This window comes from Rhineura floridana, chromosome 1 (assembly GCF_030035675.1).
Source record: "Rhineura floridana isolate rRhiFlo1 chromosome 1, rRhiFlo1.hap2, whole genome shotgun sequence".
Classification (NCBI taxonomy): Eukaryota; Metazoa; Chordata; class Lepidosauria; order Squamata; family Rhineuridae; genus Rhineura; species Rhineura floridana.
The window spans coordinates 79,164,837-79,187,854 of NC_084480.1; the positions used below are offsets into that span (position 1 = coordinate 79,164,837).

At 40.6% G+C, this 23,018-nt stretch overlaps 1 protein-coding gene across 3 annotated transcripts in view; it reads left to right on the forward strand.

The window, feature by feature from the left end:
- Nucleotides 1–19,519, forward strand: part of HSD17B4 (hydroxysteroid 17-beta dehydrogenase 4) — a 114,937-nt gene extending 95,418 nt beyond the window's left edge. For 2 of the 3 annotated variants that reach the window (XM_061624666.1, XM_061624675.1), the window contains 3 exons: nt 6,743–6,838; nt 10,646–10,849; nt 19,230–19,519. In XM_061624666.1, coding sequence (XP_061480650.1) covers nt 6,743–6,838; nt 10,646–10,705 — 156 coding nt within the window. In that variant the 3' untranslated portion in view covers nt 10,706–10,849; nt 19,230–19,519. Of the gene's footprint in view, nt 1–1,724; nt 2,141–6,742; nt 6,839–10,645; nt 10,850–19,229 lie in introns of those variants that run through there. The other variant, XM_061624685.1, reaches the window with a different exon arrangement.
- The last annotated feature ends 3,499 nt before the right edge of the window (nt 19,520–23,018 follow it).

Below are 23,018 nucleotides of genomic sequence, written 5' to 3' on the forward strand. Positions count from 1 at the left end.
GCATATCGATTAATCCATCTCATTACTAATTATGATAATCTTATTGTCATAACCATAGTCAAAATAAACATTTCAATTAATCCATCACATCAGAATCTGTTAGGTTCAATAATTTCAGTAGCCATTGTTCTATTATCTCTATTAGTTCCATTTTCCATCTTCCATCTTCAGTAGTCTTGTTAAGTCCAGTAATTTCAATATCCAATCTTCCATTATCAGTATTCCATAATAATCTTGCTGTCAAAGCCATAGTCATATAGTAAGAGTCTGATGGGGATTACCTCTATCCCAAATATTTTCTTGCCATCCATTCTGAATAGGTTGCTGAAATACTGCTGTAAAATCATATCTCTGTTCTTTTTTTCAAAATACACTGGGTCATCTCTTAAAAGTTTTTCCATTGTCACATGGCTGCAGTTAATTCCATAGATTTTCTCTATATTGGGCTCCATCACATCATTCCAGTCCAGAAGATTATCCATGCCATTGATAACTTTATCTCTAGAATCTTCATTCATTTCTTCAGAGATAACATTGAGTTCCAAACAATAGATTTTATTTCTAAAGTCCATAGACTCCAAATCTTGTTCCTGTTCCACGTTGGTTCCAATCTCCGGGATCTCCTCTCTCACAGGGACCCCTATTCCAGTCTCCAGGGTCACCTCTCTCACAGGGACCCCTGTTCCAATCTCTGGGGTCTCCTCTCTCACAGGGACCCCTTCCAGGGTCACCTCTCTCACAGGGACCCTTATATCTTTAATCTCCTGCTTCATTTTACTCAATTCAATTTTCATTATCTCAATCTCATCCATTATTTTCTGAAACATAGTTATTTCCAGATTTTCAGCCACTTTCTTAATTGCCATTTTAAAAGAAAAATATAGGAAAACCACTTCTTATTTCAGCAACAATTGGGTTAATACTCCAAACTTGGTGACATCACAGTATAAACAGAGCAGACAGCCTTATCTCTCCAATAGTTAAGTAAACAAAATGCAGTTCCCAGGATCGAAACAATTAATGGCAATCGTCAAGAAACAGATTCGTCAAAATAAAATAGACCAAAAAGAGAGTAGTCTCAAAACAATATAATATTTTTCAAAATAAAAATCTGGAATAGAAATCCCTCTTCTGTGTATATCTTTAGAATGCAAATCCAGGACAGCTTTTTGCAACAAAAACAGAGATAAGCTATTAATTAGTGCGTAGCAGAGAGAAGTTATGGCTCCCCAGTGAGATGTCAAAAACTGATCAATCTGGCAAATCTCTTTTAAACAGCAACAATTTAAGTCAAGTAAAAGAAAAATATAGAAAGAAGGGTGCTTGCCTGTTAGTGCGTTCTCTCTTAGAAGATAAGGTGAACGTTCGCTTTTCCAGATAGAGCTTGCTGTTGAAAATCCGTCCCACCTTCGTCGGCTGGACCTCGTCCCATAAATTAATGAGATCTGGTCGTCCCAACAAAAATAGGCTTTGAGGTTAATCTCTTCGTTTCTCCCTACCCGGGAGAAGTTTAATCAGTCAAAAAAAAAGAAAAAACTGACTGATATATCTGAATAAGCTTCTTTTGAGGCAGGAGCCCGTCTCAAAAGCAGGCACAGGCTAAGTCACCCTTCCCGGAAGTGTTAAGTCTTACTTTCTTGTAGCTGTTTTTAAACATGCAACTCTAGGAGAACAGACGAGACTACCTCGAAGTGTCTTTCCTCCCCCCCCCCCGTTTGCTGTAGGCATTCATCTCTGGTAAGCTAAAAGTTAAAGGCAACATTATGCTGAGCCAGAAGCTGAGAATGATCCTTCAACAATATGCAAAGCTGTGAGTTCCCTGCTGGACTGAGATTGCCTGGGAATGAAAAAGGAGCTGTTTCTTTTTTCAGATCAACAACCTGAAATCCTTATGCAAATCCTGTATTAGAGAACTTCTAATAGACTTTATTGCTAATACGCAAGTTGCATTGATTCTTGCAGGTACAGATAGCTGGTGTGAATGTGATGGGTTAACATGATCTCGCTCCTTTCTTCAACATTGCAAGCCTTTATACCTTCCTTTTACTTATTCCTCGGAGCTTCTTCTAATTAAAACATTCAGTTAATATATTTCTATATAAAATGTAAACATAATTCAATAAAACATACTTTGATACCATTCTCTTGATTCTGTGTCATGGTCTTTCAATGGCTTAAGCTATATTGATCCTGTTCTTTTTTTAAAAAAAAAAAAAGCCAAAGAATTTGAAAGGTTTTTGGGACTGTACTTGTTTCCAGGAACAATCAACCCTCTCCTCAACAGTTGGAGCTATTTATTATTAATCAGCCTTCCCCAACTTGATGTCATCTAGATGTTTTGGACTCTAGCTTCCATCAGCCCCAGCCAACATGTCCAATGGTCAGGGATGCTGGGAGCTCTTCTCTAAAACATCTGGAAGCTGTAGGTTGGGCTAGACCACTACTCTTCAACCTTGGGTCCCCAGATGTTGTTGGACTACAACTCTGATCAACCACATCCAGTGGTCAAGGATGATGGGAGTTGTAATCCAACAACATCTGAGGACCCAAGGTTGAAGAACAGTGGGCTGGATAATATGCAAAGGTTACAGTCACAAACCTGGTTCTGCCTGCAGGCTGATAATTAAAATAATGTTGCATGTGAGAGAAGAGGAAGGACATAAGGTACATCTTCCTTCTGGTCACTCCATATTTTTAGCTTGCCACATAGTTCTGCTTTTCTCCCTCCTCACTACTGAATCCAGGTTCTGACCTAATTTTTCTGTGAAATAGGACACTGAACCACCACTAGGAAAAACTTAGATCACTTATTTGTATAGTGTCATGGCACATCCAGAGCACAAACAGCAGCAAATGTGGGTTTCCTGGAATGGCTTCTGAGATGGGTTTCTGCTGATGACTTGCCCATCACAACTCAGTGTTAAACTTACTGGATTGGTTGCCAACCTTCTCTTCTGCTTCTTCCTCCCTGTTTGTTTCTTCCTTGTTTCCTTTGGAGAATTAAACACCTTGTCCAGCTTTTCATAAGCAGCACAAGCATAGGCACCAAACCAGCTCTGGAAAAACTGTTCATCTGCAGTATAATTGCCGACCTCTGGCATAGTCTGAATCAAACATTTGGGAACACAGGGAAATCATAATAGTATCTAGGATGGGGTAGGCAACATTATGCCCTTCAGATGTTATGGACCACAACTCCAATTGGCCCCCAGCTATTTGTTTCTTTATTGCATTTATATCCTGCCTTTTGTCCAAGAAGCTCAAGGTGGTGTACATGGTTTTCTGTCTCCTCATTTAATCCTGACTACTACCCTGTGAGATAGGTTAGGCTGACAGCATGTGACTGTCCCAAAGTCACCCAGTAAGCTTCATGGCTGAGTGGGGATTCGAACCCTGGTCTCTGAGCCCTAGTCCAACACTGTAGCTGCTACACTGAACTGGCTCTGGCATGGCCACAGCTAGCATGGCCAATGGTCAAGGGTGATGGAGTTGGAGTCCAAAATATCTGGAGTCCACCTTGTTGACTACCCCTGAACCAAGAAGTGTGAGTTTGTAAAAACAGTGTATCCAATTGATAAATCAATTGGGTTACTTAATTTTTCTATCATTTTTAAGGCTCAAGTCAGTTTTCATTGATTTACTGCCAATGCAATTCAGATTGCAAAGCAATTCTGGAGTTTGTGTCATTTTAGAATTGCTATAATTTTCTGTGATTAAAATACATTACATAAAAAATCCCATAAGTCTTCAAAATAGGCTCCATATTATTGTCATTAGGGAGTGTTAACTGTGTACCTCTGAAGGCTATGTTGTGTTGTAAAACATGTTGCTTTTTAGCAAATAAGAGTTTAAGGTATCTGAAGTCCATAGGAAATGGATAAACAAAAATTGCTCTTTTCCCCTTTTATTCTCTGAAAAACTGAATTACTTTAACAGTAGAACTACTAAGCCAACAAGAGCTATAATAACTTTAATAAGAGTAAGTGACTGACAGTGACTAGAGAAAGAATCTTTTTATTACTGGTGTGCAGATAGTGCTAAACCATGGGTTAGCATTACGTGGACAACTAGAGCAAACCAGAGTAAACTCTTTAGGCTTGTACACACATACTTGTTCTACTTAGGACGGGTAATACTGTGTTTACACTGTTTCCACAAATCCTGGATTACTGTTACTGAAAAATGGATTCTTCATTCCTTCTCTCTCTATATGTGCTCTAGTGAGCACATGGAGAGTGACCAAAAGATCCAGAACTACAGCAACAAGGCACTCAGGTCATAATTTATTTATATAATACACATGGTGAAAACTCATACAGCACATTGAGGTTTATTAATGTGCAGCCAGACACAATTTGTGCAGTGTCAAAAATTTTGTGCAATGTGAAATAAGTTTTTGTGCAGTTGAACATACTGGATTTAATAAGGAGCTAGGCAGTTTCTAAAAAAGAAATAGATGAGCCAACTTAAAAAGAAATAGAAAATGAAAATAGCTATTGGTTCCTTTCAAATCTTCACCTGTCAGTGCTTTTTTGGTAAAATAATGAGGTGCCAGTACTCATATTTATAAACGTACTATGGGTGCCAACACAAAATGGTTGGCCCAGGCAGCAAAAAAAGAGGTGCAGGTACTCCATACTAGTGAGTACTGTTACAAAACAACCCCACATCCTGTTAATAGTATATTATGGGACAAATTCTTTGACTAGTTTGGAGGTAGGCAGTGTGTTGGCTGCATGTGCAGTAGGGAAAAAAGCTTAGAATAAACCCTACAGCATATCATACTCTCCCATTCCACCTAACCCAAGCGCAAAGTATTATTATAAAGGAATAAATGAAGTACACTACCTGTACCTTAGTCCTAGCTTCCCAGCTGATTTATACTGAAATACTAAATAATTAACTTCATGACCGGCCAAGTACAATCTGTGAAATAAATCCTCATCTTTGAGTTTATTTTAAAAGTAAGGGGCATAACATCATACCTAGTGAGTATGTGGCAAAGAAATCACCCAACCGGTGAGTCTTCTAGCTTAGGAAGTATCTGCTTTGTATTACTCCATTCTTTCACACCTGTCTCCCATGTTTCATGAGATTTGGGCCCCTTTCCAGGATGGGGTTCATGTTTCTCAGCTTCTCCTAGCCTAGGCAGAGAACAATCCAAGATGGTTACCTTGACCAAACTTTTCAGTCATAAGGAATTTGGACTTTGTGGGGTTTCTGGCTTTCTCCCAGAACACCAAAGATTGTGGTTTAAAACAAACTGTTGTAAGCTTCAGAATAAACCAACTTCAAACCATGGGTCACCATGAAGCTGGATTGTTTAACTGTTAAACTAGAGTTAATTTTAAATCACAATCTCCATTTTGTATGTACCAACCCAGAATGTGTGGAAACTGAAAGTAAATATAGCAGAAGTTCTTTCGGTCACAAGACAGGAAGAGGCTAGGATTGCCAGGTCAGAAGCATTCCAAAGCCTGAGATTTCAGGCGGGCCTTAGTGATATCATGGAGCAGGTCATAGTGATGTCATGGGTATGGGTCGTTGTGATGTCACATGGGTGGGCCCAAGTGATGTCATTAAGCATGATACATTAAGCATCAACCACAGTTGCTTAGAGCATAGAATTCAACAAAAACATCTGATTAGAAATTAAGATAGAAATCGTAGCTGAAAGATACAGCTTTGGCAAGGAACATTTAATCTAGCCTTCTTTGATTCTAGCAAGAAGGATTTAACTGCCCTCAGGGCAGCCCGGTCACCAGAAGGCCGTTGTGGGAAGAAAGGAGCCTAGTGCTGTGGAGATGTTAGATGGGAGCACTCAGGAGTAGTGATGGATGCCCTGAAGGCTGCAGTTCTAAACACACTTACTAAGCTCCATAGAAGACAATAGGACTTACTTCTGAGTAAATATAGTTTGGATTGTGCTGCTGGTAAAGCTTGACTAGGGATCCTCTGCAACAATATCCATATCCAAGCAGGGTTGGCAACCCCCCTGCCTGCAATGCCCTGCCCATACCTTTCAACATGGCTGCTCCAAACTTCTTTACAGATTTGACCGTTCACTTCCGAAAGAGGTCTGAGAAATGAATAAGAGTAAGAAGATTATCTACCCTTTTCTGTCTACCTTGTGGGCTACTATAAACGCACTTTGACAGCCAATCCAATTCCAGTGAGAATAATTGACAGAGAGAAAACACACATAGTTTGATCTACCTTCACAGACAGCAGCTTGGGAACAACAACAATCGCAGCCACACTGCCCACTATTGGGCAAGAAACAAACCGTCATGCAGCCAACAAGGTGCATCCTCAGTGGGTTTAAGGGGGTTGAGCAGAGCGCATGGAACCACTGTTGTTGCTTCTATGGCTGTAAGGGAGTGAGGTTAAAGGTAAATGAAATGCAAAAAGAAAAAGAAATCAGTCCTTTAGTGTGGCAGCACTAATTGACATTAGGCAGACACCTTCATTGTATTGTTTTCAGCATCTGCTAAAAACATTCTTGTTTAGGCAAGCCTATTAGAAGCTATTGTGTTTTTTTCCTGTTTTTAACTTGTTGGTTTTATTATTTTGAATGTTTTTAACTACCTGTCTTTAACTGTTTTTGCCAATAATTTTATTGTTTTAATTTCTTCTATAAACCCCATTTAGGTGTTTTACAATCAAGTGGTATATAAATGTTGTAAATAAAATACATAAATTTTGGAGTCACTGTAGCCCTTGGGTCTCTTTCCCCTTTTAGGAACAAAGGAATCTGCCTTACACTGACACAGGCCATTTGAAACCATCTGGTTCAGTACTGATGACATGGACTACCATTGACTCTCCAGGATTCAAGGCAATCAACCTTTCCAGAAATTAAATTTTGGACCTTTGCATGCAAAGCACTAACACTGAGCTACAGCCCTTCCCCTGTTTAAAAAAGTATCTTTTAAAATTGTTCTTTTCAGTTCACTAATGAATGCATATCATACCTAGGGCAGATCAACACCATTCATTTAAAACACATTCAACACACATTTGAAGCACATGAATCACACCGCAAAGTGATGGGAACTGTAGTTTGTTAAGAATGGTGGGAACTATAACTGTGAGGGGGAAACTACACTTCTCAGCATTCTTTAGGGGAAGTCATGTGCTTTAAATGAAGAAATGTTTATATAAGCATGACTGTCAAATAAGTTTATTATTTACACAACCTGTAAATATATTTCTAGTGCAATCCTATGTTTACTCAGAAGCAAGTCCCAATGTAGTCAATGGGGCTTACTCAAACAGGAAAGCGTGCACAGAACTGTAGTCTCAAGTGATAAGGAACATTCACCCAACCCAAAATTCAGAATCATGCCACTTTAAACTGTTTTGCAACTGTTTATACTTTTTATGGTTATTGGATTTTAAAGGATTTATTTCTTCTTGTGAGCTGCCTTGGTTTCCAATCAGCAATCCTACCTCACAGGGTTGTTATGAAGACTCCATATACACACTCACAATGGAGATGTAAAAATACATACACTCTATATAATAGTTTGTTGTCAAAATGAGTTGGTCATTGCACAATATTTTTTAAAAAAAAATAAAATCAGTATTAGTTTCCTACATAATAAAAGCAGTGATATCTATGTAAACCCTGCCTAATTGCTTTAAAAATAGAATTGGAAGGGGATAGAAAGATTTACAACACAAACACAGTCCTTTGCTATGTTCACTCAAAAGTCCCATTAATTTACAGCACAATCCTAACCATTTCTACTCAAAAGTAAGTCCTGTTGAATTCAATGGGGTTTTCTCTGGGTATGTGGATTAGCATTGCAGCTCTACTCCCAGAAAAGCAAGTATTGGATTAAAGCTTCATATTGGGAAGGTTTTCAAAATATTGCCATCTTCAACAGCCCAGGAAAATTTAAACTTGTTTTACTGCTGCACACAACAGAAAAAAGACTTTTGGTACCGCTGAAAGCTTTATACTTTATCAGAAAATCTCATAAACTGAGTAACAGGAAAAAACAATAGTTTTGTACCTTTGCGATGGAGTCTAAGTACTGCCTGGAGGCCCAGAAATCCCTTGTCAATCACAACCCTGACTTCACTTATTGGCTACAAACCTGAAAGGGTGGGGTTAGAGCAGCCAGCGAAGAGAATTTCACGGAAGTTGTAGGAGGGCTGCTGACATTTTGGTGTGTATCTTGAGAACCAGACCACCTAGCAACTTAATTGTTTTTTTAAATGAAAGTTTAGAGTCCAGAGATTAAGCTGATGCATGCGGAGACCCAGTGAGGCCCCCCAAAACCCCTGAAAACCAGACAACCCTAGAAGAGGCATGAGCAAGCGGGCCCAAGGTTTTGCTCATGCTAATTCTAGCTCATGCACATAGCACTAAACCATGGTTTAAATTATAGTGATGCATTCTGTGGAGGACTCCTCCTGTTACTATAGAAATTTCCCAGTTCCTTATTTGCTTGAAAGTTTGAAACACTAAAAAAGAAGAAAAGTTGACAGCTACAGCAACTTCAAGCCAAAGTTAACATATCTCTAAACCCCAAAATATATGTTGGGGTACCCCATATGATATATCTCTGTGATCGGGAGACTCTCCCCATCAAGAATAACAATAAATTTATTCAATCAAAATAATCAGGCTTCTGAAATGGTCGTAAATACATAATGATGTATAAAATCATAAACAAGTAACTGAGGGTGCTCACCCCAAAATCTTATCTGGGCCAGGACAAATCATATACTCCAGGAAAGGGGAGCATGTCCTCTACAAGATGCCACTGCTTCCCTTCTGGCCCAGAGCTTCTGCTGGGCGGAGAGCATGGATAAGGACATCTACGCACAACCAAAATGGACAAAAAGAGGCAGAATAAAATAAGTAACTGGGGGTGACCAGAAACTGCTCTGGGCCAGGAGAAATCATACACCCCAGGAAAGGGGAGGGTGTCCTCTATGAGATGCCAGTGTGTTTCACCTGACCCAGGGCATCTACTGGGCACAGGGCATGGACAAGAGCATCTACGCACAACCAAAATGGACAAAAAGAGGCAGAAAAGAAATAAGTAATGGGGGGTGCCCACTCCAAAATCTGCACTGGGCCAGGACAATTCATACATCATGGGAAGTGGGATGGTGTCCTCTATAAGATGCCAGTACTTCCACCTGGCCCATAGTTTCTGCTCGGTGCAGCGTACTCATAAGGGCATCTATGCAGAACTAAAATAATGAAGAGTAAAGATAAAGGTGTCTCCGCACTTATAGTGCAAGTCGTTTCCGACTCTTAGGGACATCTTGCGACATTTACTAGGCAGACCGTATATATGGGGTGGGATTGCCAGTTCCTTCCCCGGTCTTTCTTTGCCCCCCAGCATATGCCAGGTACTAATTTTACCGACCATGGATGGATGGAAGGCTGAGTGGACCTCGAGCCCTTTTACCGGAGATTCGACTTCCTACTTCCGTTGGAGTCGAACTCCGGCCGTGAGCAGAGCTTCGGCTGCGTTACCGACGCTTACCACTCTGCGCCATGGAGGATCATATGATGAAGAGTAAGCAGAGAAAAATATGTAATTTGGGGGACCACTCCAATATCTGCTGTGGCCATGAAACATCATTCACCTGAGAAAAGGGGAGAGTGTCCTTAGTGAGATGCCACTGCATGGGCCTGGCATGGATTTTATTGTGGAAACAAGAATGGATATGTGCATCTATGCACAATAAGCAATGTAGAACATATATAAGGAACTACAGGTTCCCACCCAAAAACATGCTTTGGGAACTACAAATCATACATCCATGCATGCAAGAGAGAGTTCCCACCCATTTCAGAGCTTCTTTTGTGTGTATTGTACAAATAAGGATATATATATATTTGAAAAATAGTGAATATGTAGAGGAAATAAAATAAGAAACTGGGGTGCCCATCCTAAAAGAGGATTTGAGGCACCACAAATAATACTTCCATGCATCTGGGAGAGTGTGTTCTATGAGATGCCATCCATGCATACGTTACGAGTGTCTTCTTGAAATTATATCTTCTTCAAGACATCACTGTTTGTTGACCCTGCCACGGGTCATTCTGTCACCAACATCAATGGCTTTTTAAAATAATAATAATTGAGCTATAGCAAGGTAAGAAACAGTGAAGACCAACACAAAAATTAAACATTAAAAATTCTGCATAGATCATAAGCACTGGCCATAATCACTGGAGTATCATAGGGGACATCTATCATTTTCTGGAGTGTTTTGTCTTGGCCCAGAGAAGATGTTGCAGTGAACATCCCCAAATACTTTTTTTCCTGTGCTTTTTGTCTCTTTTGGTTGTGCATAAATGCCCTTATATGTGTCCTGCACCCAACAGAACCTCTGGGCCAGGTGGAAAGCAGTGGCACCTTGTATAAGACATTCTCCCCTTTCCTGGGATGTATGATTTGTCCTGGCCCAGAGCACATTTTGGGGTGGGCACCCCCCGTTACTTATTTTTTTTCTGCCTCTTTTTGTCCATTTTGGTTGTGCATAGATGCCCTTATCCATGCCCTGCACCCAGCAGATGCCCTTTGAACTTTCAAGCAAATAAAGAACTGGGAACTAGGAACTGACTTCAGCATCGTAGAATTTGAAGGGTTTTTGTTTAACTTTCTCATAGATTCTCAAGATTCTGAGCAAACTGCTAGAGTCGCTTTTGAGACTGCAATTCCACTTTTAGAGGAAACTTCTAGATCACTTGTATGGAATTTCAATGAGTGTTTCCAAGTGAAGATCCTGTGATAAGCAGGTTAACTTCATGCAGCTTAAAGCCACCTGAGCCAAAGTTCTGAGATTCTGCTTCTTTTACCCAAGGATAAAAAAGGTACACTTAAAGGATATTTCTGTGTAATCCAATAAGCTTAGAAAAGACATGTGTGAGACATAATCCATAATGTTGTACTGTTTCTATACTGTTTTTTGGTATGTGTGGGGGTTTTTGGGGAGGGGGAATCTCCTGTCTATCCTACAGGGGAAGTTTGCACACTTGCTTCAAACTGTATTGCATCTTCATGTTCACTACCAAATCACATAAGTTTATCTTATTTAGTTATTTATTATTTGATTTATATCCCACCGTTCCTCCCAGCAGGAGCCCAGTTGTAGGCTATAGTCACTGAAATGTTCTCTGAAATAGCAAACAGAGGTTAACAATCCCAGTATATATGCCAGTTTATGCCACCAGTTTCTCAACTATAACTTGTTCTGGACATTTTGAGACTGCATGACTCCAGGTGGTAAATTTATAATACAGAGAGTTTAAGGACAAGTGTATAATAAAAAAAAGATACAAAATGTGAACTGCATGCTTCACAAGGCTAAATGTCCCAATTTGCTTATTATGATGCCACTCTGAAATTTGTTTTTCCTCATATTCTTAAACCCACAGGCTTTGTGGTCCTGTTTGTTCAATATGATCTAGTGTTAGAGCTCTCAGGAGGGAGTTCTTGATATTTATGGTCAAACATACCATTTTGTGGCTAGTTTGACATTAATTTTCCACTTTACTACTGACCTGGCCTTTTACATCTCTTCTTGATGAAATGTAGCATGAATTTCTGTCTTGGAGCCTGAAGTCTTATGATAGCAGGGGATTTATCAGAGCAAGTATCTTTAAGCATCACTTCTGCAGACTCTTTGACAGTTTCTTGCTTTGCTTTAATTGTTGGTAGTGCTCAACGATGTTGCCCTGCAACAGAGCTCCATTAGCCCTCCAGGTCTCTGTTTTCCTTAGATTAGTATTGCTGACATGTTCATGGTGTCTTAATTGTCAAGTGAAGCTGATGACAGATACTGCAAATTATTATTTTTTATTAGATTTATATTCTGCCCTTCCTCCCAGTAGGAGCTCAGGATGGCAAACAAAAACACTAAAAACACAATAAAACCTCATAAAAACAGACATTAAAATATATTAAAACAAAACATCTTTTAAAAAAACAAGCTTTAAAAACATCTTTAAAAGCAATTCCAACACAGATGCAGACTGGGATAAGGTCTCTACTAAAAAGGCTTGTTGAAAGAGGAAGGTCTTCAGTAGAGCACATAATTAAAAGTTACATGACTCAGGTTTCATAATTAAAGTGAATTGCACAGCAAGCCTGGTTTAAAAAAATCTGACTTTTTGTAGTAAGGAAAGTAATGGGGAAAGGCACTGAAAAGTGTGTGATAACAATTTTTTGACACAACATTGTATAACTTCCTCACAAATCAGAATGCATGATCGATAAATGGCTGGTGTTATATAACTGCCTTGCAAACTTTGTGCAAACGAATCAGAATGAATACTCAATACACAGCTCATCTGGAAGCGACCTTAGATTTCAGGACAATGTTAAGAACTATCTAGGAGATGGCTATAATTCTAGAAACTGGAGTGCTTTTTCAGAATTTTGTATCCCTGCAGTTTTGGTATGAGAAGACGTTGATCCTCTCCTGGTCTATGTAGTTGTCAGGGTCCAGCATAGGACCTATGCAAGCTATGCAGCCCATTACTCTTGCAGTGAGGACAGTGATGTCACCCATGGGGGTCTTACTCCCTCAAGCCTAACTGTAGCCATGTGGAAAGGGGGTGATTTTCACTGTGGACAATGTGGCTGGACAGTCATCTGTCAGTTATGCTTTCACTTGGATTCCTGCATTGAGCAGGGGGTTGGACTTGATGGCCTTATAGACCCCTTCCAACTCTAATGTTCTATGATTCCAAGATCTTGGCAGGGCAAAGGGTTAAGCCTCACTATTCAGCTTGCTATGTTACCAATGAGCAGCACCCCCATGCCTGTAATTAAATAAAGGGGGAAGAAAGATACTGGGCAAGTGACATAATTAGCACATGTATCTAGGCCCTAATGTTTCCCCAAATACTCCCCTGGATGTGTGCTTGTCAAGCAGTGCTGAAGTGAATTTGAAGGATACAAGTTCTCAAGGGAAACATGGCTAGCATACTTGATCATGCAGCCACCCTCTTTAGTAAAAGAGAGAGCGAAGTGAAAAAAGACAGGCTCACAACATGCTCTGTGATGGGTTTGCTGTTTGCCCAGTGATTCCCATTTCTTCCTTCATGTAGAATAACACGCACACACAATGTCACAGGCATTTCCGAGGCTTAAAAAAGAAAGTGGCTATAGAAAGTAAAAATGATTGTAAAGTAGTTCAAATGGTTGTTGTTGGTTTTTTAATGAAAGCACAATTCAAAGCTGAAGAAATAACATCCTTGAAATTGCATTTAAAGCCTAGGGTGCCATAATTACGAAATTTTTTCTCAAAAGGAAAAATTCCAGAAATGCTGGATCCCAGATGAGATGGATTTAACTTATTCAGTGCCAATAACTCAGTGCAATAATTTGTTTGATTGTGTGGGTGTTTTGACGGCGCCCAGGTCCTGCAGCTAGTAGGTGCTCATGCATTTGAATTTCTCTGCAGACAACCATGCACCAACACAAGGTAGTTACAGAAAAAAGACCCAATGGTGGGGACAGGACTAAAAGTGTGGCCCTGCACTATCACCAGCATAGGTATTCACTGCACATGAATAATGCATGAATGGGTTTAATACATGAATAACAAACTATGTGGAACAGCATGTGTTTTACGCTGCTGCAGTTTAGTTTAAACAAGTAGCTTTGCACAGATGGAGTCCCTCCTTTTCTGCCCTGATTTGTTGCTTCATATTTATTAGTTCATAAATCATTTTGCATTTAGCACAATACTGGATGGATTGACTGTTTAGACATATATTGTGTTTATGGACTATAATTTTGATATTTGTGTTTATTGTCAGTTGTGTTGTGCCTCCTTTCAGAAGGAAACACAGGATAGACAGAAGGAAACACTGGTAGACAGTGCTGGGGAGGAGTCAGTGGTCGTGGTGCACGTTGGCACCAATGACATGGGGAAATGCAGCCGTGAGGTCCTGGAAGCAAAATTTAGGTTGCTAGGTAGGATGCTGAAAGCCAGGACCTCCAAGGTGGCTTTCTCTGAAATGCTACCAGTTCCACATGCAGGACCAGCCAGACAGGCCCAGCTTTGCAGTCTCAATGCGTGGATGAGACAATGGTGTCGGGTAGAAGGGTTTGGATTTGTTAGGCACTGGGGAACATTTTGGGACAAGCCGGGCCTGTACAAAAGGGACGGGTTCCACTTGAACCAGAATGGAACCAGACTGCTGGCACTTAAAATTAAAAAGGTGGCAGAGCAGCTTTTAAACTGACTGAGGGGGGAAACCCAACAGGAGCTGAGGAAGGTCCGGTTCGGGATAAACCTCCCCCCTGGGATAAAGACCAAAGAAATTATGAAATTTTAAAAGGGTTAGGCCTAGAAGTAGGCATTGTGAGAGCAGGGGCACAGGATATCAATTCAGAAGGGCAAAATTACCACAGGCCAAACCACAAGTGCCAAAGACACTTGAAGAGAGACACTGCTTACAAGTACCTGTACTCTAATGCTAGGAGCCTCCGAACCAAGATGGAAGAACTGGAGTGCTTGGTCTTAGAGGAGAGCATTGATATAGTGAGCATAACGGAGACCTGGTGGAATGGGGAAAACCAGTGGGATACGGTTATCCCTGGATATAAACTATATCGGAAGGACAGGGAAGGACGTATTGGAGGCGGAGTCGCTCTATACGTGAAAGAAGGCATTGAATCCAGCAAGCTCGAAACCCCCAAAGAGGCGGACTCCTCCACAGAATCATTGTGGGTGGTGATACCATGCCCCAGGAGGGATTTAATACTGGGAACGATCTATCGTCCCCCTGATCAAAATGCTGGAGACCTGGAGATGAGATATGAAATTGAGGAAGCATCCAAACTAGGAAATGTGGTAGTAATGGGTGACTTCAACTACCCGGACATAGACTGGTCGCATATGTGTTCCAGTCATGACAAAGAAGCAAAATTTCTAGATATTCTAAATGACTATTCCCTAGACCAGTTGGTCATGGAACCGACCAGAGGGACGGCAACCCTGGACTTAATCCTCAGTGAGGACTGGGACCTGGTGCGAGATGTAAGTGTTGTTGAACCGATTGGGAGCAGTGACCATAGTACTATTAAATTAAACATACATTTAAATGGCCAATTGCCAAGAAAATCCAACACTGTCACATTTGACTTCAAAAGAGGAACTTCACAAAAATTAGGGGATTGGTAAAAAGTAAGCTGAAGAACAAAGTCCAGAGGGTCACATCACTCAAAAATGCTTGGAAGTTGTTTAAAAACACTATATTAGAAGCTTAACTGGAGTGCATACCGCAGATCAGAAAAGGTACCATCAGGGCCAAGAAGATGCCAGCATGGTTAATGAGCAAAGTCAAGGAAGCTCTTAGAGGCAAAAAGTCTTCCTTCAGAAAATGGAAGTCTTGTCCGAATGAAGAAAATAAAAAAGAACACAAACTCTGGCAAAAAAATGCAAGAACACAATAAGGATGCCAAAAAAGAATTTGAGGAGCACATTGTAAGAACATAAAAACCAACAACAAAAAATTCTATAAATACATTCAAAGCAGAAGACCATCTAGGGAGGCGATTGGACCCTTGGATGATAAGGGAGTCAAAGGTGTACTAAAGAACGATAAGGAGATTGCAGAAAAGCTAAATGAATTCTTTGCATCTGTCTTCACAGTGGAAGATATAGGGCAGATCCCTGAACCTGAACTAACATTAGCAGGAAGGGATTCTGAGGAACTGAGACAAATAGTGGCAACGAGAGAGGAAGTTCTAGGCATAATGGACAATATAAAAACTGACAAATCACCAGGCCCGGATGGCATCCACCTGAGAGTTCTCAAAGAACTCAAATGTGAAATTGCTGATCTGCAAACTAAAATATGCAACTTGTCCCTTGGGTCCTCCTCCGTGACTGAGGACTGGAAAGTGGCAAATGTAACGCCAATCTTCAAAAAGGGATCCAGGGGGGATCCCGGAAATTACAGGTCAGTTAGCTTAACTTCTGTCCCTGGAAAACTGGTAGAAAGTATTATTAAAGCTAGATTAACTAAGCACATAGAAGAACAAGCCTTGCTGAAGCAGAGCCAGCATGGCTTCTGCAAGGGAAAGTCCTGTCTCAGTAACCTATTAGAATTCTTTGAGAGTGTCAACAAGCATCCAGTGGACATAGTGTACTTAGACTTTCAAAAAGCTTTTGACAAGGTACCTCACCAAAGACTTCTGAGGAAGCTTAGCAGTCATGGAATAAGAGGAGAGGTCCTCTTGTGGATAAGGAATTGGTTAAGAAGCAGAAAGCAGAGAGTAGGAATAAACGGACAGTTCTCCCAATGGAGGGCTGTCGAAAGTGGAGTCCCTCAAGGATCGGTATTGGGACCTGTACTTTTCAACTTGTTCATTAATGACCTAGAATTAGGAGTGAGCAGTGAAGTGGCCAAGTTTGCTGACGATACTAAATTGTTCAGGGTTGTTAAAACAAAAAGGGATGGCGAAGAGCTCCAAAAAGACCTCTCCAAACTGAGTGAATGGGCGGAAAAATGGCAAATGCAATTCAATATAAACAAGTGTAAAATTATGCATATTGGAGCAAAAAATCTTAATTTCACATATACGCTCATGGGGTCTGAACTGGCAGCGACCGACCAGGAGAGAGACCTCGGGGTTGTAGTGAACAGCACGATGGAAATGTCGACCTAGTGTGCGGCAGCTGTGAAAAAGGCAAATTCCATGCTAGGGATAATTAGGAAAGGTATTGAAAATAAAACAGCCGATATCATAATGCCGTTGTATAAATCTATGGTGCGGCTGCATTTGAAATACTGTGTACAGTTCTGGTCGCCTCATCTCAAAAAGGATATTCTAGAGTTGGAAAAAGTTCAGAAGAGGGCAACCAGAATGATCAAGGGGATGGAGCGACTCCCTTACGAGGAAAGGTTGCAGCATTTTGGGCTTTTTAGTTTAGAGAAAAGGCGGGTCAGAGGAGACATGATAGAAGTGTATAAAATTATGCATGGCATTGAGAAAGTGGATAGAGAAAAGTTCTTCTCCCTCTCTCATAATACTAGAACTCATGGACATTCAAAGAAGCTGAATGTTGGAAGATTCAGGACAGACAAAAGGAAGTACTTCTTTACTCAGCGTATAGTTAAACTATGGAATTTGCTCCCACAGGATGCAGTAATGGCCACCAGCTTGGATGGCTTTAAAAGAAGATTAGACAAATTCATGGAGGACAGGGCTATCAATGGCTACTAGCCGTGATGGCTGTGCTCTGCCACCCTAGTCAGAGGCAGCATGCTTCTGAAAACCAGTTGCCAGAAGCCTCAGGAGGGGAGAGTGTCCTTGCACTGGGGTTCTGCTTGTGGGCTTCCCCCAGGCACCTGGTTGGCCACTGTGAGAACAGGATGCTGGACTAGATGGGCCACTGGCCTGATCCAGCAGGCTCTTCTTATGTTCTTAAATGAGATGAATGATTTTCTAAGCTGGTAGAATCTGAAACTCCTTGACATACCTAAAAGATCATCTCACCCTTTATATACATAACTGATCATTGCACTCTGCAGGAGAGGACATCCTGCAGATAGCATCTCATCAAGGTGTCTGGTCCATGTGATGTAGGAATCAGGCCTTTAGTGCGGCAGCATGCCTTCCATTACATATTTAGACTATTGCCATCTCTGTTGTCTTTTCTGGTGCCTATTGAAGACTTTTGTTTTTCAACAAATGGAGATTTTTATCACATGTAGTATCTGTATTAGATGTTTCATAGGAAGTGATTCATAAATGAAACAAAATTAATAAATAAATAATACCTGTCTGACCACTCAGAACTGGGAGGCTTTGGTGGCAAGTGTTAGGGCTCATCTACATGGTGGTTTAGTGTGTGTTTGGTGCTACTCTTGTCCCCTTTTAATTTGCATGGTTCACATGACTTTACTGGCGAACAGAAGCTATCATGCCGTTTCCCCCCTGTAAATCTGTACTAATCCAGTGCTCTGATAATACAAAAGGGGAAGGAAAAAAGTCTTCATTCCGTATCTCTAGTGCTTGCCAATGCTATGCTCGGATGCTTTTAGGTGGGTGTGTCAATCGTTCCCCTCTCCATGCCCACTCCCTCCTCTTCCCTTCGTTCATTTCATTTCCTGCGGACTGACAAATAACTGCTGTCCCCCATTCTGCAAGCTTTTTTTTATGTTGCTGCAAACAATGTCTGGTTTTTCTCCCCCCCCCCAACTTGTGCACAAAAGCATAACACTGCTCACATAAAGATTTGTTTTTCAGCTGCATTGTACCAGTGAAAATACAAAGAATTGCACTTCCGGGTTGTTTTTTTTTTAAATGAAACTAACTGGTAGAACAAACTGAGCATGCTTGGTTGTCAAGTAACCAAAGGAAGTGGAAATGTTAAATTAGAGGGTATTAGGAAACTGTGTGATTGATCCTTCCCCTCAGTGTAAATACAAAACACTGTGTTTGCAGCTGGCATTGAGATCTTACTATGGAGGGTGCAAATAGAAAATGGAGGTCAAAACAGCATTTTTAGTACAAAGTAATATTCCCATGTGAATAAGCTCTTAGTGTCCAATATATTTTCAGGACCCAACCTATTCCTGTAATGTAATGAGTTTTAATTGTTTTTAATACTGGATTTTAAATTGCTGTAACCCACCTTAGGTCCTACTGCTGAATACTGGACAATAAATATAATAAGAATAAGAACTTATTACAAGAAAATACAGCTTTCATATGTCCTCTCATTCACATTTGCCACCCCTGTTCCTCCCCAGCCTGTGAAAATTCACGGTTCATCTTGAGATAAATCTACATGCTTATAAGCTGCCTTAAAATGACCCAATATTGTGTGGCCTAACCCAATATTGTATTGTACACCCTGTAGATATGTAAGACAGCAAAAGTTCAACACATACATTTATTTCTCTTGCCCTTTATTGATTGGCATCTTTCCAAGTGTTTACCAATATGAATGGCAGGAAATTGGTCGGGGAAGCTGGTCTGTGTTTGGACCAATTTCATTTGTGGGAAAGTAGCCTTGGTTATCTTTTGAAAGAATTGAAAGCTCGTATTATTCTTTTCTTTTTTTTCTTCTTTGCTGTTATTACAGTCACCACCAAGCTATTCTTGGAAAAAGAACAGACAAGCAGGCAACCTATTACATCAGCTCTAGGAAGCAGAGGTGCTCTGTGATTGACATAATGAATATTAGCTACTGGCTCACATGTTACATTTCTCCTATGAATACAGGTGTGAGGAAAGCTTGCTCTTCTCTGCAAGATCATCCTATAACTCAGCAGAACTGGATACCCACAGGACAACAAACCTTCATGGGGACTTACTTCCAAATAGATTTATTTAGGACTGATGTATAAAGAAACAATCTTGCCATATGGTTAGGATTTCTTTCTTTCTATTAGAATCACCCAGCCTTAGAAAGAACACCAGCATTTTAATTTTACACTTGATTCCCCAGTCCTGTTAGCATTTCCAGATGCTTTTAAGGAGAATCTTCCTGTAGTGGTACACACTGAACAATTGTTGGTCTGGTATAAGAATTTGATTGCAGTGCATGTCAATCGCCATTCCTGAGGTAATTAAATTTTGGAAGAGCAGAGTGTCGCTTCTTTTTTTAATGTTCCCTGTCTGGGATTTGTGTTCTCTCTCTTTGCCTTACCATGACATTCTTTCTTCAAGAGCAAAATGCCCCAGTTCCACATATGATGCTGTTGCTACTATCATCCTTTGCGGGGCTCATCTGAGCACTTTTTGCAGATTAGATCTTGTGTTGTACGCATCACACACATGAAATCTCCCACTACTTTTTTCCAAATAATTTTGTTATATGCACACATACACAGCCCCCTGTCCTCAGACTTGTAATGTGAAAAGACATGAAACAAAACAAAAGTGGATTGGGAGAACGAAATAAGTATGCTCAGGTTCAAGTTCATAGGAACAAGTTGCTCTCATGATTAGCTCGGATGGAAACGTTGAAGAAGAGAAGGCACCCAAAGTTGCTTGTCTCTCAGCTGTGCTTTTGGAGAGGCCCTGCATCCCTCCTCTTCCCTCCTGCTGCTGAGTGATAGTCGCCTTCTTAGGAGAGCTGGTGGTGGCCTTGCTTCAGTTCTCTTCCCTCCACTGATACAACAATCAATATAACATATACCTTTTTATTTTTAATATTTCAGGATGGTGTAAATATTTTCATTGACTCCTGCCTTTTAATATATGAATAACACTCTAAGAGGGGGAAAGAGTAAGAGCTCAAGTCAGTTTATCTTTGCGTCTTTGTGTCATGCATGGTTGTTTGTTTTTTCCTCACTTGCCTTGTACTACATTTGAACTTTTGTGTTTATAATACACTAGCACACCTTTATAATCTTGTGTAATAGGCAATAATGTACTGGCAAACGCAGAAGTGCAGGGTCCCTTCATGATAAGTCAGACCATGCCCCCTCACAACCACACACCCCTTTCCACTTTCCGTCGTCTCCCTTGGTCTCAATATCATCTGTGAGTCCACACTCCACCACAACAGATGACCTAGGAGCCAATCAGCATGAAAGGGGAGGCTGTGTGTTAGCTACTAGGAAGAGTCTTCTTAGTGGCTGACTCACCTCCTTTCACTCTGTTTGGTTCCAATCAGTGCAAAAGGACAAGGACTCTTCTCAGTAGCTGACATGCTCCCCTTTCATGCTGATTGGCTCATACACAGGGACCTGGCTGGGACCCTGCTTCTAAAAAAGTAAGGGGTCTATGACCCCCTGTGACCGCAGATGACTACACTCCTGGTAACAGGTTTCATTGGTCATAATTATCCATTTAAAAAGTTGTTGTTGTTAAGTTCAGGGTAACAAAGTGGGTTCAAAATGACTTGTTCTGTTTCTGGGCCTAATTCAACGTGCTGTTTTTGACCTTTCAAAGCCCTTCATGGCTAGGGTAGGGACCAGGGTACTTCGAAGGATCTGCTGTGTCTCTATGCTACTGGTTGGGGCCCCATCTGCACTATACATTTAAAGCACTACGATACCACTTTAACATCCATGGCTTCCCCCCAAAATCCTGGGTATTAAGGTGCTGAACATTGTTAGAAGGCCCCTATTCCCCACAGAGTTACAAGTCCCACAGCTGCCTGGGAAGAGACGGTGATTGTAAAACCAGTGAGGGGAATAGAGGTCTTCTAACCACGTTCAGAACCCTTAACAAATGACAGTTCTCATGATTCTTTGGAGGAAGCCATGGCTATTAAAGTGGTACCATAGTGCTTTACACGTATAGTGCAGATGGGGCCTGGATCTTTAGATCTCCTTCAGAGGCCCTTTTCTGGATATCCACACCAGATGAAATGTGGCAACTGGGGAAAGGCTTTGTCAGTGGTATCACTCGACTCTGGAATGCTTTCTCCAGAGAGGCTTGCCTAACATCTACCTAGATGTAATTTCGGCACCAGGCAAAGACCTTTGTGCTTTCCAAAGCTTTTTGCTTTTTCTTCATTATATTGATTTTATCTGGGCTGCTTTTTTAAAAACAGTTTATTGAATTACTTTGTGTATTTTAATTTGTTTTTATCTTGTAAACCACCCTGGGAACATGGTTATAGGGCAACAAATGAATAAACGTAATGCTTGAGTCATTGGGAAACAGCCTTATTATGATGAAGTTTACTGATTTTGAGACAGAGAGAGAATGTCTAGGACAGCAACAGCAAAAAATACAGCTTCCTGCCCCAACTTCAATAGACTGGTGGAAAGTGATGGTGAAGGAAAACAGCAGAATAATATTTTTTTTCTGTTTAATGTATAGTTTAGTTAGTTTTAGAGTTGTGTGGAAATGGCCTCTCACACTTCTCCATCCTATTTGGTGGGCGGGAGAAAATTGTGGGACTATTTCACCAAATTTCTATAGAAGGAAGAGAATTTTTCCAGCAGTTGCTCAGGACTGGGACCTGCTATTAGTAGTGGCCATAGCACAATTTTATTTTTCCCACAGCAAGTATGTTGACTAGAGAACTTTTGACTGAACCCAACTCAAGTGTACAAATTAGCAAATATCCCTAGAGCTAGTGTGTCAGTTGTATGTCACACTATTGGATGGCCATTCTTGCATTAGAAAGATTCATCTTAAGGAAGAATGTAGGCAGTACAAAAGGAATCAGCCTCTGTCAGGAAGTATAACCATTTTTTTAAAAAAAACCTAAAGAACTTTGTTAGCTCTCCAATTTTAGATTCACCAACTGTCAAGCTCTCAGAATGCATACAAAAGTCCTCTCTCTCTAAAACATTCCATTCAGGTCCTTTACTTACAATCTCCAGAAAGTAGTGGTGATTCAAGTGACATGTGCAGGCTTCCAATCCTGATGCATGGTTGTATTATTTGCAGCTTTCATTTATGTGCATTGTAGCTAAAGGATAATTGAGGTTGTGGGCAGCACTTATGAAGTCGGCAAACGCCATGATATTATATCTTTCCCCAACCTGATGATCTCCAGATGTTTTGGACTATAACTCCCATCAGCCCTACCTGGACCACAGTGTCAACTGTGCTATCTAGTGCTGATAGGGGTTGTAGTTCAAAACATATAGAGAAAGGGTGCTTTAGGATGAAATACTGGTGTTGGCACAACCGTGAAAATAGATGGCAGTCATATTTACTCCGAAAGAGCCATGATGATGATTATTGCTCCTGCAGTTATTATTATTACTCTGATTACTAACTCCAGAAAATCAGTCTTGTTGCAACAAAACAAAATGTCCTCAAGGTGCTCAAAGTTCCTATATGTCCAGTTTATTCATCGTCATTCACTCCTCATTTATTTATTCATTCGTTCCATTTATATTCTGCATTCCTCTAGGAAAGTGAACTTTCTCCCCCCATTTTATATTACTTCAATCCTATGATGTAGGTTAGGCTGAGAGGTAGTGACTGATCCAGTGAAATTCATGGCCTGAGTGGGGATTAGAATCTGGATCTCCCTGGTTTTAGTCTGACACTATGACTACACTGACTTTCTTTATCTGGTTTCAGTTTATACACAGT